This window comes from Pholis gunnellus, assembly GCF_910591455.1.
Source record: "Pholis gunnellus genome assembly, chromosome: 12".
Taxonomy (NCBI): domain Eukaryota; kingdom Metazoa; phylum Chordata; class Actinopteri; order Perciformes; family Pholidae; genus Pholis; species Pholis gunnellus.
This window is the reverse complement of record NC_136539.1, coordinates 3,886,400-3,905,112: the sequence shown is the minus strand read 5'-3', so window position 1 is coordinate 3,905,112 and position 18,713 is coordinate 3,886,400. Positions and strand designations below refer to the sequence as shown.

Here is an 18,713-nt window from a genome sequence, read left to right as displayed (position 1 = left end):
CCCAGACAGCAGCAAGCGCGAGAGAGTATCGACGGGTGAGTTGATGCGGGCTCCCAGGAATGTGGCACGTTTGCATTCACTCTGGCCCCCCATGCAGTTGCACCTTGCTAGCCCCCCCCCCCCCCCCCCCCCCCCGCCCCCTTGCTTTTGTGCTACTGCTCTCACTCACCGGCTGCTAAATGCTGACACACAACACATTGCATTGTTTGGCACGGGGCCAAGTTCAGGGGCGTGTGTGTGTGTGTGGGGGGGGGGGGCGGGGGTTGGTGCTCCACAAAGCTCTATTGACAAAGCAACAAAGTGAAAAGATGCACACAGTAGCAATACGCTGGGTCATCCACCTAAACTCTGGCGTGTCCCAGTGAGAGTTCTGACTGAGCGCTGGTCTGTCCACCCTGATAGAGTGAGAGACACATGTACGTCTCAACAGCTAGGAGAGGACAAAGAGTGCATTTTTCTGAAGGCTGTGAGGGACTCTGCTCTTTTTGCATGACGGGGGAGCGCTGTGATACATGTTACTAACCCACTCAGCTTACAGCAACATTTTTTTTGTGTGGGTGACCCGTGTGCTGTGTTTGCAAACTAACACCTGGTTACAGGTTAAAGGTCTAATCCGACTTATTCTCAGCATCCAAACATATGGACGGGAGGTAAAAGGTGGAAATTATTTTGACTTGTTTTTTTACTGTTTATTTGACACAGTAGTAATGCATGCAATCTTTGCTAACATTTTTTTTTTTTTTTACCTTGTAAAGCTTCTGCCGGGATATGCAAACTAAACGTCCCATCCACCTCTCACTTGAGCTGCTGATGCTCAGGGACTTTTTTTGAAAACTCTATTAACTCTTTCTGTCCGCAGGAGTAAATCAACAAGCGACATCCAGGTGGACCCCAACATTGTCCAGCTGTCTCGCTACGAGGAGCTGCAGAAGCACCGCGAGCAGATAAAGGACACTGAGGATCAGTGGCAGGATGTGAGTAAATAATATGTCTGCTGCTCCGCTGACGCTCGAGGTCCGCCATCCCTATATTCTTGTTTTACAAATCAAGAGAATCTGGCTCTGGCAGGAAAAGAGTTTTGTTTCCAACTCGTGAGCACGTGATCTGAAGGATCCGTGCGGCAATCAGGAGAGCAGGTGTTGTGGTGCAGAATGTGGCCTGCAGGGTGAAAAGAGAGTTGCTCAGATAGAAGCCAGAGACGGAGGCTGACACTGATTGGTTCAGCGCTGCCCTCTGGCTATGGACTGTCCTCATTTCCGAATCAGTGTTTGTGGCAGGAAGCACCACTTCCTGTAAATATTAACGATATGATTCATGTGGGACCGTTTTTATGATGTAATATGGACAGACGATGTAAGACAATGGAATGAAAACAAATACATGAATCCATGTAAAGCTGACTTGGTTTACAGGTTAATCCTGGAAAATTATTTTCAAAGGGCAGCGGTGCTCCAATTTTAAACACCACCAATGCATCACAAGCGCTCATTTTGTAGGTGGATAAATTAAGAGTGATAAAAGGTGATCCATGTCTGTGTGACTTGCTGTGACAGTCAGCAGTCTGATTGGTGTCATTTGGCAATATAATCGAGTCTTAAAGTAGCATTTAGGTCACTCAGTCCCCAATACACAGGGGAGGTGAGCCGGGAGGAGCCTAAAGCACACAAATAGAACACCTTCAAATGTAGCCCATTCTGGCTGTTTTTTTTTTTTTTTTGTCTTTCTCTCTCCTTCTCAACTTCCCTCCCTTCCAGCTGTACATTCAGCCACACAACCACTCTGCTTTTATCCAGATCTAAGTTTTAAACTGTTGCAAAAATGGTGCATGATGTTAGATGGGCTTCCTTTTTCTCTACAGGACCTGAGCAAATGGAAGAACCGGCGCAAGAGTGTCAACTCTGATATAGTGAAGAAGAAAGAGGAGAGGGAGAAAACCGAGCAGAGCACGTCCAGCAGCAGAAGATCCAAGACCTTCAAGGAGATGCAAGAGGAGAGGTAAGAGAAAACACCCTTGAACAGATAATCTATCAGTAGATTGATATTTTTATTTTCTTATCCTCTTTTTTTTACCCAAAAAAGCAACACCTGCTTAATTTGTCCCTCTTCTACACCTTTTATTTTGACCCTCGACGGGGGATCCTTTGCTGAAGTAATAGAATAAATGTGCATGAGAAGTTTTGGGCTATTAAATGCAGAGACGGGAGGACTGTTTGTGCAGGAGTGAATGAGGAGCCTCTCTGTAATTGTGCCTTCAGTCAGTGTGAAAGTGTAATCTAATCACGGCTTACAACCTGCCTCCCCCTTCTTTGCCCCACCCCTCTTTTCAACCCTTTTATTTTCCTCCCTGACACTCACTCCCCTTCCTGTCACTTGTACCCTTCATCTTCCTAAATTGCACCCCTTTCCACCCTTGTCTTTAATTTCACCCATCACTGTCCACTTTTTTCCCCCTCCTATTTCCCCTCCTCATCCCATCCCTCTTCTGCTCCTGTGTCCGGTCCTCAGAGAAAATAAAGGAAAAAACAGCGTTGGTGGTCGCATTGGATCTCTATCTTACCTGGACGACGAAGACGTATTTGACAAACCCGTCATTTCTCCTCGTACCCGAACCACCCCCGCCAGGAGCTACACCATTGACACTCCTTACCATTCCTCTGAATCCCCGGAGCCTCCTCGGAAAGAGGACAAACCCCCCTCCACCTCCCCGGCTACTGGCAGGGCCGCTTCCCCTCCCACCTCACAGGGAGTTGACACTGTGGACAGTCCTGCAGGCAGCGACGCCACCACCACCATCACTCCCGCCAGCCGCAGCTTTTTCCCCAGGTCCCGATCTCCGGCAGCAGCAGCAGCACCTCCACAGAGTTCAGTCTCAGAACGCACCGGCACAGTCAAGGCAGTGGAGACAGCGGCCGCCGTCTCCTCTTCAAGCTCCCAGCAAAAGTTGCCCGAGCCGAGGCGCCCATTGTCGGGAGCACAGACTGAGGCGAGGGCCCCCTCCTCCGGTTCTCTGTACAAACAACAACCACAGCCCAGCTCAATGGAACCCAAGCCTCCCGGGGTGTCTCGGGTTTCTGCCTCCCTCCCCAGGAGCTACCAGAGACCGGATAGCACACGCCTGACCTCGATTGTCACGCCACGGCCCTTCGGGACCCAGTCGTCCCGCCTCACTTCTCTTCCCCGACCCTTTACAGTGAGTACTTGATCATTCTAAATACAAACTACCAGTGCAGCACAAGGGGACTGAAGGACATCTACAGGGTGTTTCTTTGGCAGTAAGAAATCTTTTGCCTTGTTGTTCCGGTGCAGTGTTTTGAAGGCATCGATGTTACCAAAGAGTCCGATCTGATTACTGTACTGTATGAATAATAGATGAAGCTAGTGTTTTTATAATGCTAACTCAGCTGCCAGAGCTGCTATTTTAGGCCTCCATCACATTCATTACTGTCACAGTTTCATCAGATCAGTTCGTGACTTTCAGGTGAAGATTATGAAACAGTTTCATGCTCAGTTAGAGAGTTGACCCCCCACCATTCCCTCCATTATCAGCATTTTATAAACGGCCCTGTGCTGTAGAGTTCATTTTATCTTATTGTCAAAGACTCAAAGTGTGCATCCTTTGACAATCTGGATTCACCTTGAACAGGTGGACGACCCCCAGAAGCGCGTCAACGGCGACGCCGTGGCTTCGCAGAAGTCGGCGGTGCCGAGCCGCTATCACCAGTTCATGACCTCTGAGGAACAGCATCTGTCTCAGTCCAGCTCGGCCCACAGCACCGAGGACGAGGAGGAGGAGGAGGAGGACAAGACCACGATGAAGACCTCTACTCAGAGCGTCTCACCCGTCCCTCCTCAGGTCAAGACCGAAGCCCCACTCAGTCCTGTTCCAGCCAAAGAAACCAGCCAGGTACTCACATTACCTGCTGTGGATAAAACCGATCAGCTTGTATATTGACAAGTGGAGATTGTTAAACACATTTTATTCATGACTGACAATGTGAACAGTCACTGAATGTGTTTCTGGCTTTCTGGTAAATAAGTAGTGAACCCAAATGCGTCATTAAATCACATTTTCATTCTTTTTCTATTCTCAATTTAAAGATTGCTTAAAAATAATAGAATAATGCAACCCATAAATGAAAGAATAGCAACAGGTTGGCATTTAATCAACAGCCATAAATGATTAATGCGAGGCTTTCTTGCCAAAGCAGACCTGCGTACACTCAGACAACACAACCTGACACGGCGGTCTGCGCAGCGATGGGAAGTCAGGACCACATTTCTTTATTTTTGTGTTTTGAGTTCGCCTCTACTCACCTGTGTTGCTCTGTTTGCTTTTCAAGGAGAACTACTGTGAGATGCGGATCAGCCTGAACCAGAAGCCCAACAGCAGCACAGACTTTGGCTTCCAGGCGGCGTGGGACTCGACAGGAGCTCGCATCACGTCCATCCAGCGAGGTAACAGTCAGAGCCGTACCTTCAAACAAACAGGATATGAGCTTTATTCACCTTCCAGTATAATGCGTGCCGATGAGCCAAACTGGCTAAACTCACAACATTCCCAGTGGTTCAAAGAAGATCAAACAGTCACATCTCACCTGATGTATTCACAGATACAGTACAGCAGTAATAGTGGAAAGCAGTGCCCAGGCGCTGATATATATGAGAGCCAGGCACTGCTGGATGGTTGTCAGCAGGTTTTCAAGTCCATTGCAGTGGCGTTGCCAGACCTATGTAGGGCAGCGTCTATCTGGGTCAGATCTGCTGGGTCTGAGCCTCTCTTTCTACTGAGCTTTCTCCACCGTCGCTCGTTTCTCATTTAATTTAGTGAGGTTTCACTAAACCGCATCAATAGTCTAGCTTTGTCTCACCAGTTTCAGCCTACAGTGTACTTGTCGCGATGCATCATGCTTTGTTTAATTTCAATTTGTATTTGTAAGGACAACGCACATGAATCACCATGTCTGTAAATGTTAACCAGCTGGCAAATTGTTTAGCTGCAGTCCTTTGGTGAGACATTTAAAAATCCAGTTAAGTGACATAAAGCGCTAAAAATGACGACAGATGAGCAGGAAGATGCAAAAGTACAACGACCTCGTTCACGGTTCTGCACATGGAGCCGTGCAGTAAATGAGCCGTACTGTTATTAACCACGTCATGCACGCATGAGCCATGCAGAGCAACGTAAAGACATACAGTCAAATGTTCACAACCAATAGCATTGATCTTAATAGAATTAGTTGGTAGAAATATAAACATATGTTCTGTCTTGTTTCACTTGAAAAGTCAAGATGATGTAAAGGAAATGTTAGAAGAGGCAGCTTTTGACTTTCAGTAGCTTCCCGCACTGTTTAGTATCTGTTACACAAAATACACCGTCAATATTGACACCATTTACATTTTTTATCATTAAATAATACAAAGACAGATTATTTTTTTTAACTCGAATTAAAAAGTCTCACTATCCAAAAACTTGATCATTTCTTGTAAATGCAATTTCACTGAAATTATTAAAACAACCGCTGCTTAGTGCAGCATGATAGCTCTTATGAGTAATCCTCTGTCTCGTGCAGGCAGCCCGGCAGAGATGTGCCAGCTTCAGGTCGGGGACGAGGTGCTGACGGTGAACGGGCACAAGGTGGCAGAAATGAGCTACACCGACTGGAAGTCCTGCATGGAGGAGGCCCTGCAGGAGGGCAGTCTGATCATGGACATACGCAATCACGGCAGGAACAGTGAGTCATGTGAACGCTGTGTGTCTGAGCGTGCGTGTGTGTGTGTGTGTGTGTGTGTGTGTGTGTGTGTGTGTGTGTTTGTTTGTTTGCGGGAGATTGAATTGAACCACTTTAAGGGTCACATTCCTGGACTGACAGCGCTGCTTATGCCGCTTGCGTTGCTAAACAGTTTTGACACTTTAAATTGGTCCGTAAACTATTGTGAAATCATCCATGAATGATCTCATGACAGCTGAGCAGTGAAGGACCTGTAATGTTTGTTTGTTTTCTCATCTGACGAGGGAAGACTGTTTTTATTTCTACTTTCTGGTTTTTTCTTCCTGTGTGCATTTTTCTTGTCCTGTTTTTCCTTTTTCTTCCGACTGGTTGTTTCTTCTTCTCCTTCTGCCTTTTCTGTCTTATCAGCATTCCTGTCTGTACGGTGTTTTCCTTGTGGAGACTTAACCCATCTCAGGGTCCACGGTCCCCTGAGTGCTGTTTGCACAGTGTTAGTGTAACAGGCTTACTTGTTACAACTACGCCAGTGTCTCCTTCCAAAAAAATATTAATAAACCACCCAGAGTAGCTGACTTGAACTAACAGCCAGTACTTATTCAAATAGTTTGGTGAAGTCCAGTGGTTGTGAGCCTGTTAGAAACACTGTGTGGGTATATGAAGGCTTTAATAGGCTGCATGGCTGGGGAAGGTTTCTCTGTCACACCCTGCTGCTCTCTGTAATAACACCATAACAGCAACCGTGTCCCCTGCTTCATAGCGTTCTTTATGTAAATAGACAATTCACTGTCAAATGTTGGGTTTCACGTACACAAATTCCTAACGACTACTACCACACACACACATATGTATATATACAGGCACATAATACGTGGCTTTATGTGCAAAAACACATCCTATTTTCTTTTTGCCGTTGCATTGTCTGCATGCAGACTGGGACAGAGATCAACCTTCCATGCCATTTAAAAGCCATAAGACCGTCAATCTGACCAGTATGGATCATCCGATACTTCTAGGTTCCCCCGACGCCAACGCCATCAACTCCAGCCTGGATTTCACCTCGCGTGCCTCCATGGAAAAGCTGCTCCCCGAAGAGGCCGCCGCCCACCCAGTCCTCGTAAGTGACCTGGGGTGAACTCTCTCGGGTTTTGAGCATGTTTTGTTTCTGTATTGTGGGCCCTTCTAATGAGCGGGCGCCCCGCCGTGTCTCCCCCCCTGCAGGACGTGGCTTCAAACAGAGTTAATGGAGGTTTCCGTGAGCAGGCGGTGACCATGAGGAACAAAGGTAAAGAGCAGAGCACACAATCAGAAAGGTTATGGGATTGATCTTAGCAACTATTTCTGTGCTGAATACAGAAACGCACCGATGGGTTTTTTGTTGACTTAGTTTTGGGGGGAACGTCTTTGCAAACACTGGCCTGTTGTGGTTATTGATGGACATTTACTGTGTAAAAAGATGTGACATTATCTGAAACGTATTGTTGTGATACAGCTTAAAGCAACATGTGCTGTGTGTGTGATTGATGTATTGGTAATATAAAACGGTGTATCTCCTCTCCTGTGCCTCACTGTATCCTGTTTTCCATCTCCCATGTAGAGTCAGAACCCATGTCTTTGAAAAACTTAAAACGGAGGTCAGAGTTTTTTGAAAAAGGTAAAAAAAAGAAAAGAAGACTGACCAAATCGGGGCGGGGTGGTTCTTAATGATAATAATGATAATGATGACTTCTTTGTGATTTGGTGGCTTGGTTCTCTGTGCTTCTGTCTCTCAGCTTCCCAAGGGATGTTTGCATGTTTCTCATCGGTCACAGCCTCATGCTCAGTTGATAAGTTGCATTATCGATTGATTATGAGCCGTCCGGGTTGAAGTAGATTCCTCCATGGCTCTGTTTGGTTGCCAGAGCGTAACTTGTTGTGCTGTGCCCCCTTCCCCTCCTTCAGGTGTCTCGGGGTCCCGTGTCAGTGCGCTGGTCTACCTCTGTGGTAAACAGGGTTGAGTGTGCAGTGACCTCCTCACCTTCGCTTGGTACAAACTGGGACTCTTGACATGCTTTTCAAACCGAGGGAGCCTGGTGCTATTTTGGAGTCAAATTAAGGAATCATTTTCTGATAAAAATGCACTGCTTATTGTTTTTGGAGGGAAGAAGAGACCCAGTACAAATGAAAAGAAAAATGTAAAACAGTATAAAAGTAGCACATTCAGCTCCAAAGGCTGGACAGCATGTCAGAGGCTTTGCCAGCGTACCAACCACAAACACAAACCGTTGGAATCCTGCAGTGTTTGTGGTGTTTTTTTAAATGCTCCAGGTTTAACACACGGTTACACTTTTCACTTTGCTGCGCATGCAGTTGAAAGCATTCCCGTTGCTCCCTTTAGCCTGCATGTATCAAACCGTATGTTAACCTTTCAGACTGGCTGCGCTGTACGTGTCTGCATCCTTAAGCATCCTTAAGTACGCATGCTGCTCACACGTGTGTTTATTCCTTCCCGTTTGTTTGGCCTTGTTGTTCTCACAATCAGTTTATTGATTTCCCTATTCAGAACCTATTGGGCCTGGCGTCCAATTTAAATGTCAACCGGGGGGCTGATCTTGGATTGAGAGAATCAATAAGTCCTAGCGGGTGAAATTTAACCTGCTCGGTGGGCTTGTTGAAAACATAATTTACTGTTTGACATTTTCAATGAGGACATGCCGTTTGACTTAAAAGTCCTGTTGAAAATTTAATAAGCCTGTCAACTTTGCGATTGCTACAGTATATTAACCCTCAGGGTTAACGTCTCTTCTATTGCGCTGCCTGTGCATGCCAGAAGTACTGACTTGATGCTTTTTCTTTTCTTTTCAAGGAGGATCAGAGTCTGCAATGCCAGACGTGAGTAGTCTTATCAGTGTATAGAGCGCTGTTTCTGTCTCTTTTGTTGTTTTTTCTATTATAGCAGGAAAACGTCTTTAAATGCACAGTTATTACAAAGTATAGACATATTATTAAGAATCTCAAATTTGAAAATGACTTTGATTGCAGTGAGCTTTCCTTTTTATGAGTTAGATCAAATACTCATGGGTCTAAGGATACAAATATAATGTAAATTGTACAAACTGTCTGTATTAATTAAAAGTGACATGACTTGACAATATCACAAAGTGAGTGAAGAGGTCATGCAAGTTGTTGGCAGACGTGATGCCGTCTTATTCGACGTGCCATTCTTCTCCGTCTGCAGATACCCGTTCCTTCGATCACGCCGTCCTCCAGCCGCTGGTCTTGGGACCTAGACGAGGAGCGCAAAAGACAAGAGAAATGGCAGAAGGAGCAGGAGCGCCTCCTACAGGTACATAAGGGCACACTGGAGTAGCGTTGACGTTATGCATATAACTGGGACATCCTACTATGTCATAACAGTGGGCCTTGAACTTTGGCCGTCTTGGTGGATAAATGGGACCGGATGCAGTAGCAGGACATCCTGGTGTTTATTGGCATGCTGCATTTGACATGCTAGGTATTGAGACATACTACATGGCATACTAAATAGTATGGCAGCATGGGTGTTGAAATGCAAACATGCACTCAGTTGCCAGTTTACGAGGTGTACTCGGTAATTAATCAGCACTGCAGTCAAGGTTACAATGTTCAGGTTTCATTGGAAGTGTACCAGAGAGAGGTTGATTCTATAGTTTGTGGAGCTGTTAAATTGTATTGTGTTATATTAAGAGAGCAACAATTCAGATGAATCACAACGCAATGAAATAAAGACACTCAAGGAGGTAGATAAGAAAACTAAATGCAATTAAAACAATACAGAAGTTATTTTTTAAAGCAGTGTGTATTTGCTATTTTTATTTTTATTTATTTACTATGTGTATCTCACATAGGCCGAAAGTCAAATTTGAATTCAATATACACAATATTGTAATATGTGGTGCACACCTCTCAGTAAAACGCATCACAATTCACCAGCGCCAAAACCTGCACCCGCTGGAATGACCATGAAACAGAAAGTGAACATTATAACCTTCACAAAGGTAGGATCTACTGTAGGACTGGCATATCAGACTGCATTAGTTTCAGCTAGCTGGGCCTTTAGTCCAGGGGTCTTCAACGTTTTTCAGATCAAAGACCCCCAAACTGATAGAGAGATGGAGCAGGGACCCCCGACTACATATATTGTATAAAATTGTGTTTTATATTAAACTGGGCCTAGTGCCATGTATAAACATAGCTCTTTATTGTGCATTCAATACTAAGCTATTCAAATAATACACAGGTTCATATATTCATGTTTTTATTTTAAACATGTGAAGGCACAGTGAGTAGGGCGGCCGTGCTACTGACATTTAGAAACATACCTTCAGCTGATACCAATGACAATATCAACATTGTCTGTTAATTGCATGATAATCATGCATACAAGCTATTGAAATTGACGTTTTTATTTTAAACATAAATGTGGAAACGAAAATGAGTGATGGCCTATTAGTGCCACTGCCATGCATAAACATGTTATCTTGCATACAACACTGAACTATTAAAATAATGGACAGATTCATGTTTGAAAAAAATAGAATTGTCTAATCAACCAAACATTTCACGACCCCCCTGCAGTAGCCCCGCGGAGCCCCTGTTGAAGACCTCTGCTTTAGTCCATTAATACATCTGAAAATACCAGCCTCACAATCCATTTGATCTGAAATACTCTGTCCGTGTGCCCCGACTTACAATGAGACGGGGTTCAGAGATTGAAATAACAGACCAGGAAGTCCTCCCAATCAAAGCAGACTGCTCCTAATGGGCTCAAGACAGAACACTTAACAGAGCGATCCGGCAGCTGAAAGTAAGGCATCTGTGGAGTATCCGACTTAAATGTAGTAGAACCCTGTCAAAACATATTTTCCGAGGGTCTATTTCTGGATGGAGATCAAAGGTGTCCAAGCAGAGCTGCTGTAGCTGCGAAGGCTTGTTACTCCTCCAGTGTTGTTCCCTGTTGGATATACGGCCTGATTTCATGATGTGCCAGTGAGACTTCCCGCCCTGGGCAAGCTTTAGGGTTATCAACTTTTCAGGATGGTTAGATAACATGTTGGTGAGCCTAGAATTACCTGAATACAATACAGCTACAATATAGTTTTTATTTGAATTGTTTTGTCTTCCTAATGTACTGAACAATATATATTTCTTTCATTGTCTTTGTGTGTATGTGAGTGTTTGCATGTGTGTCATTTTATTTGGATGAACTTTGACATCTCTCCCTGCTCTGTTCTTCCAGGAGAAATACAAACGCGACCATGAGAAGTTGCAGGAGGAGTGGCTCAAGGATCAGGAGGAGGTTGCCAAGAGCGTTGACCAACAAGAGGTAACAAAAGGATTTCATTTGTATTAAAAGGGGACAATAAGCTCTGACTTCTGAATGTATTCTAAGACAAGTTCTGTGTTTGTTGATGAAAATTGCATTGATTATTCAGCAGTTACGTGGCTTGGGGCTGGTATTTCTGGCTTTTTTAAAACGCAGGTTCTATTCCCATAGAGTGAGAGCAGAACAATGTATTGTCATGTGGATATTCACACAGGACACACACAACATGTGTGATTATGTTTCCCGTAATGACAGAAGTCCTTCCGGCTTATAGTTTTGCAACAAAAACTCCCTATTGATTGGAATTTCAAAACACGAGTTCCTCCACCGTTGTTCAGTTCCTCCTGGAGGTTGATCAAGTTCAGACTAAGGCCATCGTGGGTTGAACACTTCCTCTTTTCCCGTCCTCCCTTCTCTCTTGCAGCCGGCGAGCCTGGAGGTGAGCAGACGCGGCGTCGGCCCACCTTCGTCCCTCTCTCCCGTCGGCCAGCCCCCCACTCCTCCGTGGGAGGAGGAGGAGGAGAGAAAGCGGAAGGAGGAACAGGAGCGCCAAAGGCAGGCGGAGGAGAGGAGGAAGAGGGACGAGGAGGAGCGCGAGCTGCGGCAGCTCCAGGAGGAGAGGGAGACAAAAGAGAGGCAGGAGGAGGAGGAGAGGAAGAGGAGGGTGGAGGAGGAGCTGCAGTGGCAGAGGAGGAGGGAGGAGGAGAGGGAGGAGGAGAGGAGGCGGCAGGAAGCTGTGGAGCAGCAGCGCAGGGATCGGGAGAGAGCCTTGGCAGAGCAGCAGCAGCAGCAGCAGCAGTGGTCAGTAGAGCCACCGCTCCTTCTACTCCCCTCACACGTCTCCCTCATACGTCCATCATGTGGATAATAACACAGTTGACATAACCTGCTTTGTTGTCTGCGCATTAACATAACTAACGTGTCTGCATGTGCTTTGTCCTCCACCTTTGTGCTGTAACCCTCGCCCCACCTCTCCCCACACACTCCCAACACCAAAGGGCCTCCGGCTTTGCCAGTGTGCCGCCGTCACTGTCCTTTACAGACAGGTCAGTCCAGCAGGGATTGTGTTTGCATCTGCAGTCACAAGATAATGCTGCTTTCTGTTTGCAGCTAATCAGCTTTTGGCACCAATAAAACCTGTTCGCCTTATTCCCAATTTGATAAGTAATAATACTATGTATAATGATTGAAGTGCCTCACAATGATTACAATTCATATTATAGTATTTCAAGATAATGAGTTGAATAGGTTGAATGGGCAACACTTTATTGAATGTCCCCCAATGAAGTGTTTAAGAGCAGTACAGTATATGAACAACTAATAAATAGTTGTTGGCAAATAGGTTAATAAACTCTTAGAACTCCTCCCGTGGGCTCCCATGAATGAAGGTCCCTGTATGAACAGATGATTAAGGATAATATACTAAAAAGCAGCTGTAATAATATACAATATGTCTTCATAGAAGAAGTTTAATAAGCACTTAAAAATGTCCTTATATCTGCTTACAACTACATTATAAGATAAGATAAGGTTTATTAATTCCAAATTCCAAAACATTAGAATATAATATAAAGCTATATAAACAATAAAGTAATACATATAAAGTGTATAAGTACTTACACCAGTGCAAAATAATAATAGCAATACAAGTACGATCAATTTAGTAAAATAAGTAAAACTAGAAGAGAAAAAGTCAATTAAAACAGAATAAAACAGGAGTAAAAACATAAGAAGTAATAACAGCAGTACTTTAAATTGTGTTATAAACCTTCCATTAAATGTTTGTATACTGCTTATAAATATGAAATAGGGGGATTTCAGGTGTAATCGGTTGCATTTGAATTGTAAATGAATAAGTGTTGCTTTCACGTTAGCTTCTCCAGGTTATCTGAGTGCTTTATATAATTCTCTGCACAGGAGTCATCTTGGCAACATATTCTGTTCTTGCCTGAATTGCACCGAACCTGCCAAAACAGTGTCTCACGAGCACATAATCCTGCCAAACACCAAAACCAGTTTCTATCAAACAAGAACAATTTGTCATTCACCTTAAAACACATACACCAGGTACATCATTGGACATCACGTATATCTCCGGAACAGTAATCATGTTTTTTTTGTTATATTTTCAACACATTTCTCAGTAATGAACAAAGCTGACACATATTAAAGCGTGTGTGTCCAGGTACTCGCTGCTTTGTTTCTTGCTGAACTGAATCATTCAAACAATCTCTCTTTATATAGACGCTCATGAAATTGGAAGGCCTCCAGCCAGCTCGTGTGTTATGTCTCCAGCTGAGCGGGGAGTGACCTGTGCTGTCTGCAATCAGCACTTTTCTCACTAAACCATTTCTTTCACTGTGGGGTTTGACATATCAAAAGAGTTGATTGATATTTTATGGTGGTAACAAAAAGGTTGTAAAACCTGTGGCTTCTATAAAGATAGCCGTGTAAGTATGGCTCCTTTTCTTTTCTTTTCTTTTCTTCAAATAACAGTTATTTTCTTTTATTTGACAGGACAAAATCTCAATCATCTCCCCAGCTTGATAAAGAGGAAAAACCTCTGAGAAAAGGTCAGTTTTAAAGGTGTTCTCCGTCATTGTAGTTTACCTTTAATGATGAATGGATTGTGAATGCAACAGCAATATAAAATCTCAGTTTCTTTCATACTGGTTGTTTTAAAACTTTAGAAAATGTAACTGTAAAAGCAACGTATGCACTGTGCCATTGCGCGTGCATTTGGGCCGTGCGCTGCTGTAGATGCGTTAGTGCAGCCGGGGGGCATGGTTCACCAGCTGCTGCAGGAGCATGCGAGGAGCGCGCTGGACAAAGAGGCCCAGAGTCAGCGGGCGGCGTCCGAGCTGGAGATGGAGAGGAGGAACATCCTCAACGCCATGAGATACAGAGAGCCAGAGAGAGGTGGGCTCAGCCCCTCCCCCCACCCCCAACCCGCTCTCATTTTGTGATGATCTACAAAATCAAAAACCTACAGCTGTTTGATTAACAGCTGACCAATCAAATGGTGCATCAATCAGTCAGCCAAGCGGAAAAATTGCATGCAGCAATAAAACAATGAACTCATTGATTGCAGGGCGATTTCTCTTGTGCGTTAAATTTCATTGCGCTTAAAAACAATGGTCCGATCCAACCAGACTTCATCACAGACTCATCGTTTCTGACCCGTCCTCTTCGCCAGTCGTGATCTATGTTTGTCCTACCGGAAGCGTTTTCATGTAGCCCGGCATAATGTTGAGTTTCCCACCCTCTCCTCTCTGGGTGCAGTGACGGGCAGCGGGGTGGGTGAGAGGAAGGGTCAGCAGTCGGCATCGCAGGCGGAGCAGGAGCGCCAGCAGATCCTAAACGAGATGAAGAAGAAGACTCCGCTGCTGAGGGACAAAAGCTGGATCCGCCAGCGCGCCTCCACCACCGCCGCCACCAATGAGTCCGACGTGCCGCCCATGCGCAGGTACGGTCTGGTTAGAGTGAAACAATCTCATCTCTGTTGTGTGATGGTGGTGGCTGGCTTTTCACCCTTACTAATATCCTGTGTTACCTGCTGAAATATTAAAACATTTACTAGTCTGGCTACTCTGACTTTATCTTGGCAAATTTGATCAGACCAGATATTCTAAAACCACAGGTTCAGTTAGTAGCCAGACTTTTTAAATGCCTCTAACGGGCTAATGTGGGTGTGGCGTGGGTGTGGCCTTTGCAGAGGTGAGTCTCTCGACAACTTGGACGCCTCCCACAACTCCTGGCGCTCGTCGTGGACGCCCAGAAGCAACTCTCTCGCCCAAAGCTACGCTCGGCCTAACTCGGCGCTCTCCGGCAGCACTTCCTTTTACGGCGGCGGGTCGTCAGGGTCCCAGCGGGCCGGCTCCTCCGCCCTGCCTTCCTCCTACTCCATGGGCTCCCTGCGAGCCGGGGCGGGAACCCCCATGTCCCCTTGGTCCCGGCAGTCGCCGTCCCCCTCGCCGTCCTCTCCGTCACCCGCAACCTCCCCAGAGCCCACGTCTGAGGCAGGCGCCCCTCAGCAGCGGAGCAGGTACATATTAACAGTGCTGCTTTCGCTTAACACCCCCAACAACTAACCTCTCACTGGTATACTGGGTTGCATAGTCATATTCCAGGTGGTGTTAATAAACCATGACTTTGGATGGGGAGTGGTGGTTGAAGCTCAACTGATTTCACTTGTTCTGCTTTTGAACCTAATATGATATGTTGTTGTATGATATTGTGTTTTGTGTTGTTCACCCTCTTTTTTCACAGCTGACAGGTGAAACTCTGACACACAATTTTTTTTTTAAAGATTCCCTGTTTGATTGTTTTGAGCTTGTGTGAATCTTTGTTCATGTGTTCTAAAGCAACACCGGGGCACCGGTCATTTAAGAATTAAGCAAACATTTGTTTCCGTGCCAAAAGTATAAATGATAATTGTTTACTCAGTGATTTCTATAATGGAATAAACAATTAAAGTAATGAAAAATGCAAAAACATTATTAAATATTTTACAGAATGTTGTGGAGGTGCTCCTGCTCCATTTTGGCAGGGGACGTGATTGGCCCTCATCCAAGATAATTATTTAAAAAAAAAGGACAATATTGACCATTAGCAAACAAGCCATCTATCAGTTTAACAGTTGCATAGTGTGTGTGTGTGTGTGTGTGTGTGTGTGTGTGTGTGTGTGTGTGTGTGTGTGTGTGTGTGTGTGTGTGTGTGTGTGTGTGTGTGTGTGTGTGTGTGTGTGTGTGTGCGTATGCATATGCATACATGCGTTGTGCACGTGTGCTCGGCTCTAAAAATCACAGCTGTGCGTTCTGTAATCCAGGTCAGTGAGTGGCAGGAAAATCTGTACGTTCTGTGACATCCCGCTGGGAAAGGGAGCGGCCATGATCATCGAGTCCCTCGGGCTCTGTTATCATTTGGGCTGCTTTAAGGTGAGAGCTGGGACACGTGTCGGCCGGAGCACACCGTCAATACACCTCGGCCTCGATTCCTCCAAACTCCTCCTTTCTTTTACGACTAACCTGGTGAATCCTGGTGAATCTCGAGGTCCTGATCTCTTTCACAGCTTGAGCAAAGTAGTATGTTCTGTGCCAAAACCCTGCAAGACAAACTAATCCACCTCTCCCTCACTTTGTCTCTCTCAACGCTTAATTGTCGATCCTTCCCTTGAACTCTGGCCTTCACTCGAGCTCGGTCTCCTGCATCTGAACAGTGATCCATCTTGCCAATCTTCGACTCTCGTTTATCCTTTTCCCTCCATTTTTCTCTCTCTCTTCATACAATCAAGGGGTGTCTTGTCTGTCCTCATCCCTCCGCCTTTTGGACTTGGACACTGTAGTCTATAGCTTTTAACCAGCGGTTGAGTAGCTCTCTAACTCTTCCCTTTCTTAAACTCCCTCAGTGCATCGACTGCAAGTGTGACCTCGGAGGGTCGGCAGCCGGCGCCGAGGTCAGAATACGGAACAGGCAGCTCTTCTGTAACACCTGCTACATGCGATTCAAAGGTGAGCGCGCAAATCAACGTGACGAGCATGACGTCGTGTTGGTTTTCTTCCCTCTAATGCTGCTGTTTGTTGTCTCCCAGCTGGCCAGCCAACCACTATGTGACGTGACTGTACTCCAGCAGATCGACGAAGAGACTACATGTGACAACAGCCCCTGAGCGTTAACGTGTGCATCGAAGCCACTGCAAGCAGCCGGGGACACCTGGTCTGGACATACTTCCATTTATGGCGACAGAAATTTCCGGTTGACTCAAATTATATTCCGTTTTATTTTTTATTTTCAGTGTGTGATTGAGAGGGTAAGCTTGCAAAGAAGTTATCTACTTTAACGTGTCTATATCTTATTAAGTATTACAGTTGTACAAAATTGTAAGGGTTCTGCATGCATCCGCAAGTTTTTTTTTATGTTTTAGCCACGAAACTAGTAAAAGCGTTAAATTGTCGATAAGATTATTGAGGCAGATCTTTGTAATGACAGATTTTTAGAGATCTCGAGAGATATTTCGAGGTTTCAATCTCGTCTCACTCTTGCTTCTTCTTTTTTTTTCGCCGAGTCTTGTGGTATTAACAGGTCTGTCAACCAATGTATTCTCGTCGCGTCTGTGTGCCTTTTCATTGGTGGGATTAGCAATTAAGATTATTAGGATCCTTTCAAAGCATATTTAAAACTGTCTGCTTGGATAGCACCTGTTTGGAGTTTTCACTGATGAATGGAGGAATTGTACACACAAGCAGCTTTCCATGTGAAGAATATATCGCACTAAATGGATCGAGGCAAACCGTAACATTTGTAAATAAAATGACTAAATGCTCATCTCATGTGTTTTTTGTTGACTATTTTTCCCCCCCAGAGGTGAAATTGCATAATTCCTTGTAATTATATCCCAGTGCATGATGCAAGGCTTTTCCCTGCCTTTCTAATCAGAAACCATTACACTCATCTTTCTCCGTCCGTCCCTCTCATTCTCTGTCTTTCTGTAGTGCCACAGTCATAATGAAAGGAATTTCAATGAGCCTTTTTGTGCAAAGGGTTCAGAGGACCTGCCTGCTCTGTGCTCTCTGAAGCCAATTTGGCATGCATATTTCATTCGGTGCACATGCAATGTATTTGATTACACTTTGATACGCTATTTTGTCAATGTTTTCTGTCGTGATATATCTGCATAAACACGTTGAATATTCATACGAGCGGGGACGCTCTTGATTGTTCAGTCTGCAGCTTCCCCGAATGCATTTCAGCAGTAAGGTACCAAACTGTCCTCATTTCCCAACAGATGTAAATAAGCCCACTTGAAGTGATATGCTGTATGGAAATAAGTTGGGCTGAGCATAAATTGCCTCTGTATTCTTCAGGACAGCACAAACAGCCCCTGGAGGCACACATCTCACATTTTTTTATTCCTTTTTTGGAGGGGGATGTTTCTTGGCTTCTCTCGCTGGAGAGAGATATTTTAATCCTCATGCTTAGAAAACAAGCAGGACCTGAATGGCGAAGCGCAGTCTAATGGATGAGAAATATAAAATATAAAACCATCCATCGTTTTCCTCCAAAGCCAAGGCCAAAACCAGGCCTTTATGGAAGGCTTTGATGTGGCGAGTCCAGTGGCTTGTGTGTGTGTGTGTGTGTGTGTGTGGGTGTGTGTGTGTGTGTGTGTGTGTGTGTGTGTGTGTGCTGGGGCTTACAGGGAGGCAGTATGCTTCGAAGAATAGGGTCTGTGAAGAGATGGAACACAGATGGAAGAGCTCAGTTGTGCTTGCTCCTCCCCTCCATCAAAAAACGAATATCCAACGAGAACAACTCTTTCTTTAATGCCCTCCCGCTGGAATTTTCACACAAGATTTCACACAAATTCAGCAATAGATTTCCAGTCAGGCCCTCGTGGATGATTCTTCCCCTCACAATCAACACACAGGAGTGAGTCCAGTAATCGTGCTCCATTTCCACACTGTAGGCTTAAAGCTTAGGTGTAGCCCGGACTCGCCAGAAGGGGACACTGCGATACAAGATTTTTAAGAGTGAAAGGATCCTTCAGCTGCAGCTGTTTGCACAACTATTTATAAGACGGAGAGGTTCTGTGTCCTTTGAATTTAGCCACAGTAACTTATAGGCATAATGCCTTATGGAATATAGTC

General features: G+C 45.0%; 1 protein-coding gene across 12 annotated transcripts in view; it reads left to right on the top strand.

Moving 5' to 3' along the window:
* LOC306704181 (LIM domain only protein 7-like) overlaps nucleotides 1-17,394 on the top strand; it is a 47,471-nt gene extending 30,077 nt beyond the window's left edge. For 2 of the 12 annotated variants that reach the window (XM_079170412.1, XM_079170421.1), the window contains 22 exons: nucleotides 6-35; nucleotides 860-974; nucleotides 1,859-1,995; nucleotides 2,506-3,190; nucleotides 3,644-3,904; nucleotides 4,341-4,455; nucleotides 5,571-5,732; nucleotides 6,659-6,843; nucleotides 6,948-7,011; nucleotides 7,324-7,380; nucleotides 8,572-8,597; nucleotides 8,944-9,051; nucleotides 10,984-11,070; nucleotides 11,495-11,871; nucleotides 12,069-12,116; nucleotides 13,588-13,643; nucleotides 13,831-13,989; nucleotides 14,353-14,536; nucleotides 14,786-15,115; nucleotides 15,899-16,007; nucleotides 16,478-16,580; nucleotides 16,661-17,394. In XM_079170412.1, the coding sequence (XP_079026538.1) occupies nucleotides 6-35; nucleotides 860-974; nucleotides 1,859-1,995; nucleotides 2,506-3,190; nucleotides 3,644-3,904; nucleotides 4,341-4,455; nucleotides 5,571-5,732; nucleotides 6,659-6,843; nucleotides 6,948-7,011; nucleotides 7,324-7,380; nucleotides 8,572-8,597; nucleotides 8,944-9,051; nucleotides 10,984-11,070; nucleotides 11,495-11,871; nucleotides 12,069-12,116; nucleotides 13,588-13,643; nucleotides 13,831-13,989; nucleotides 14,353-14,536; nucleotides 14,786-15,115; nucleotides 15,899-16,007; nucleotides 16,478-16,580; nucleotides 16,661-16,683 (3,421 nt within the window). In that variant the 3' untranslated portion in view covers nucleotides 16,684-17,394. The remainder of the gene's footprint in view (nucleotides 1-5; nucleotides 36-859; nucleotides 975-1,858; nucleotides 1,996-2,505; nucleotides 3,191-3,643; nucleotides 3,905-4,340; nucleotides 4,456-5,570; nucleotides 5,733-6,658; nucleotides 6,844-6,947; nucleotides 7,012-7,323; nucleotides 7,381-8,571; nucleotides 8,598-8,943; nucleotides 9,052-10,983; nucleotides 11,071-11,494; nucleotides 11,872-12,068; nucleotides 12,117-13,587; nucleotides 13,644-13,830; nucleotides 13,990-14,352; nucleotides 14,537-14,785; nucleotides 15,116-15,898; nucleotides 16,008-16,477; nucleotides 16,581-16,660) is intronic. The other 10 variants (XM_079170420.1, XM_079170416.1, XM_079170417.1 and 7 more) reach the window with 10 other exon arrangements.
* Nucleotides 17,395-18,713: the final 1,319 nt, after the last annotated feature.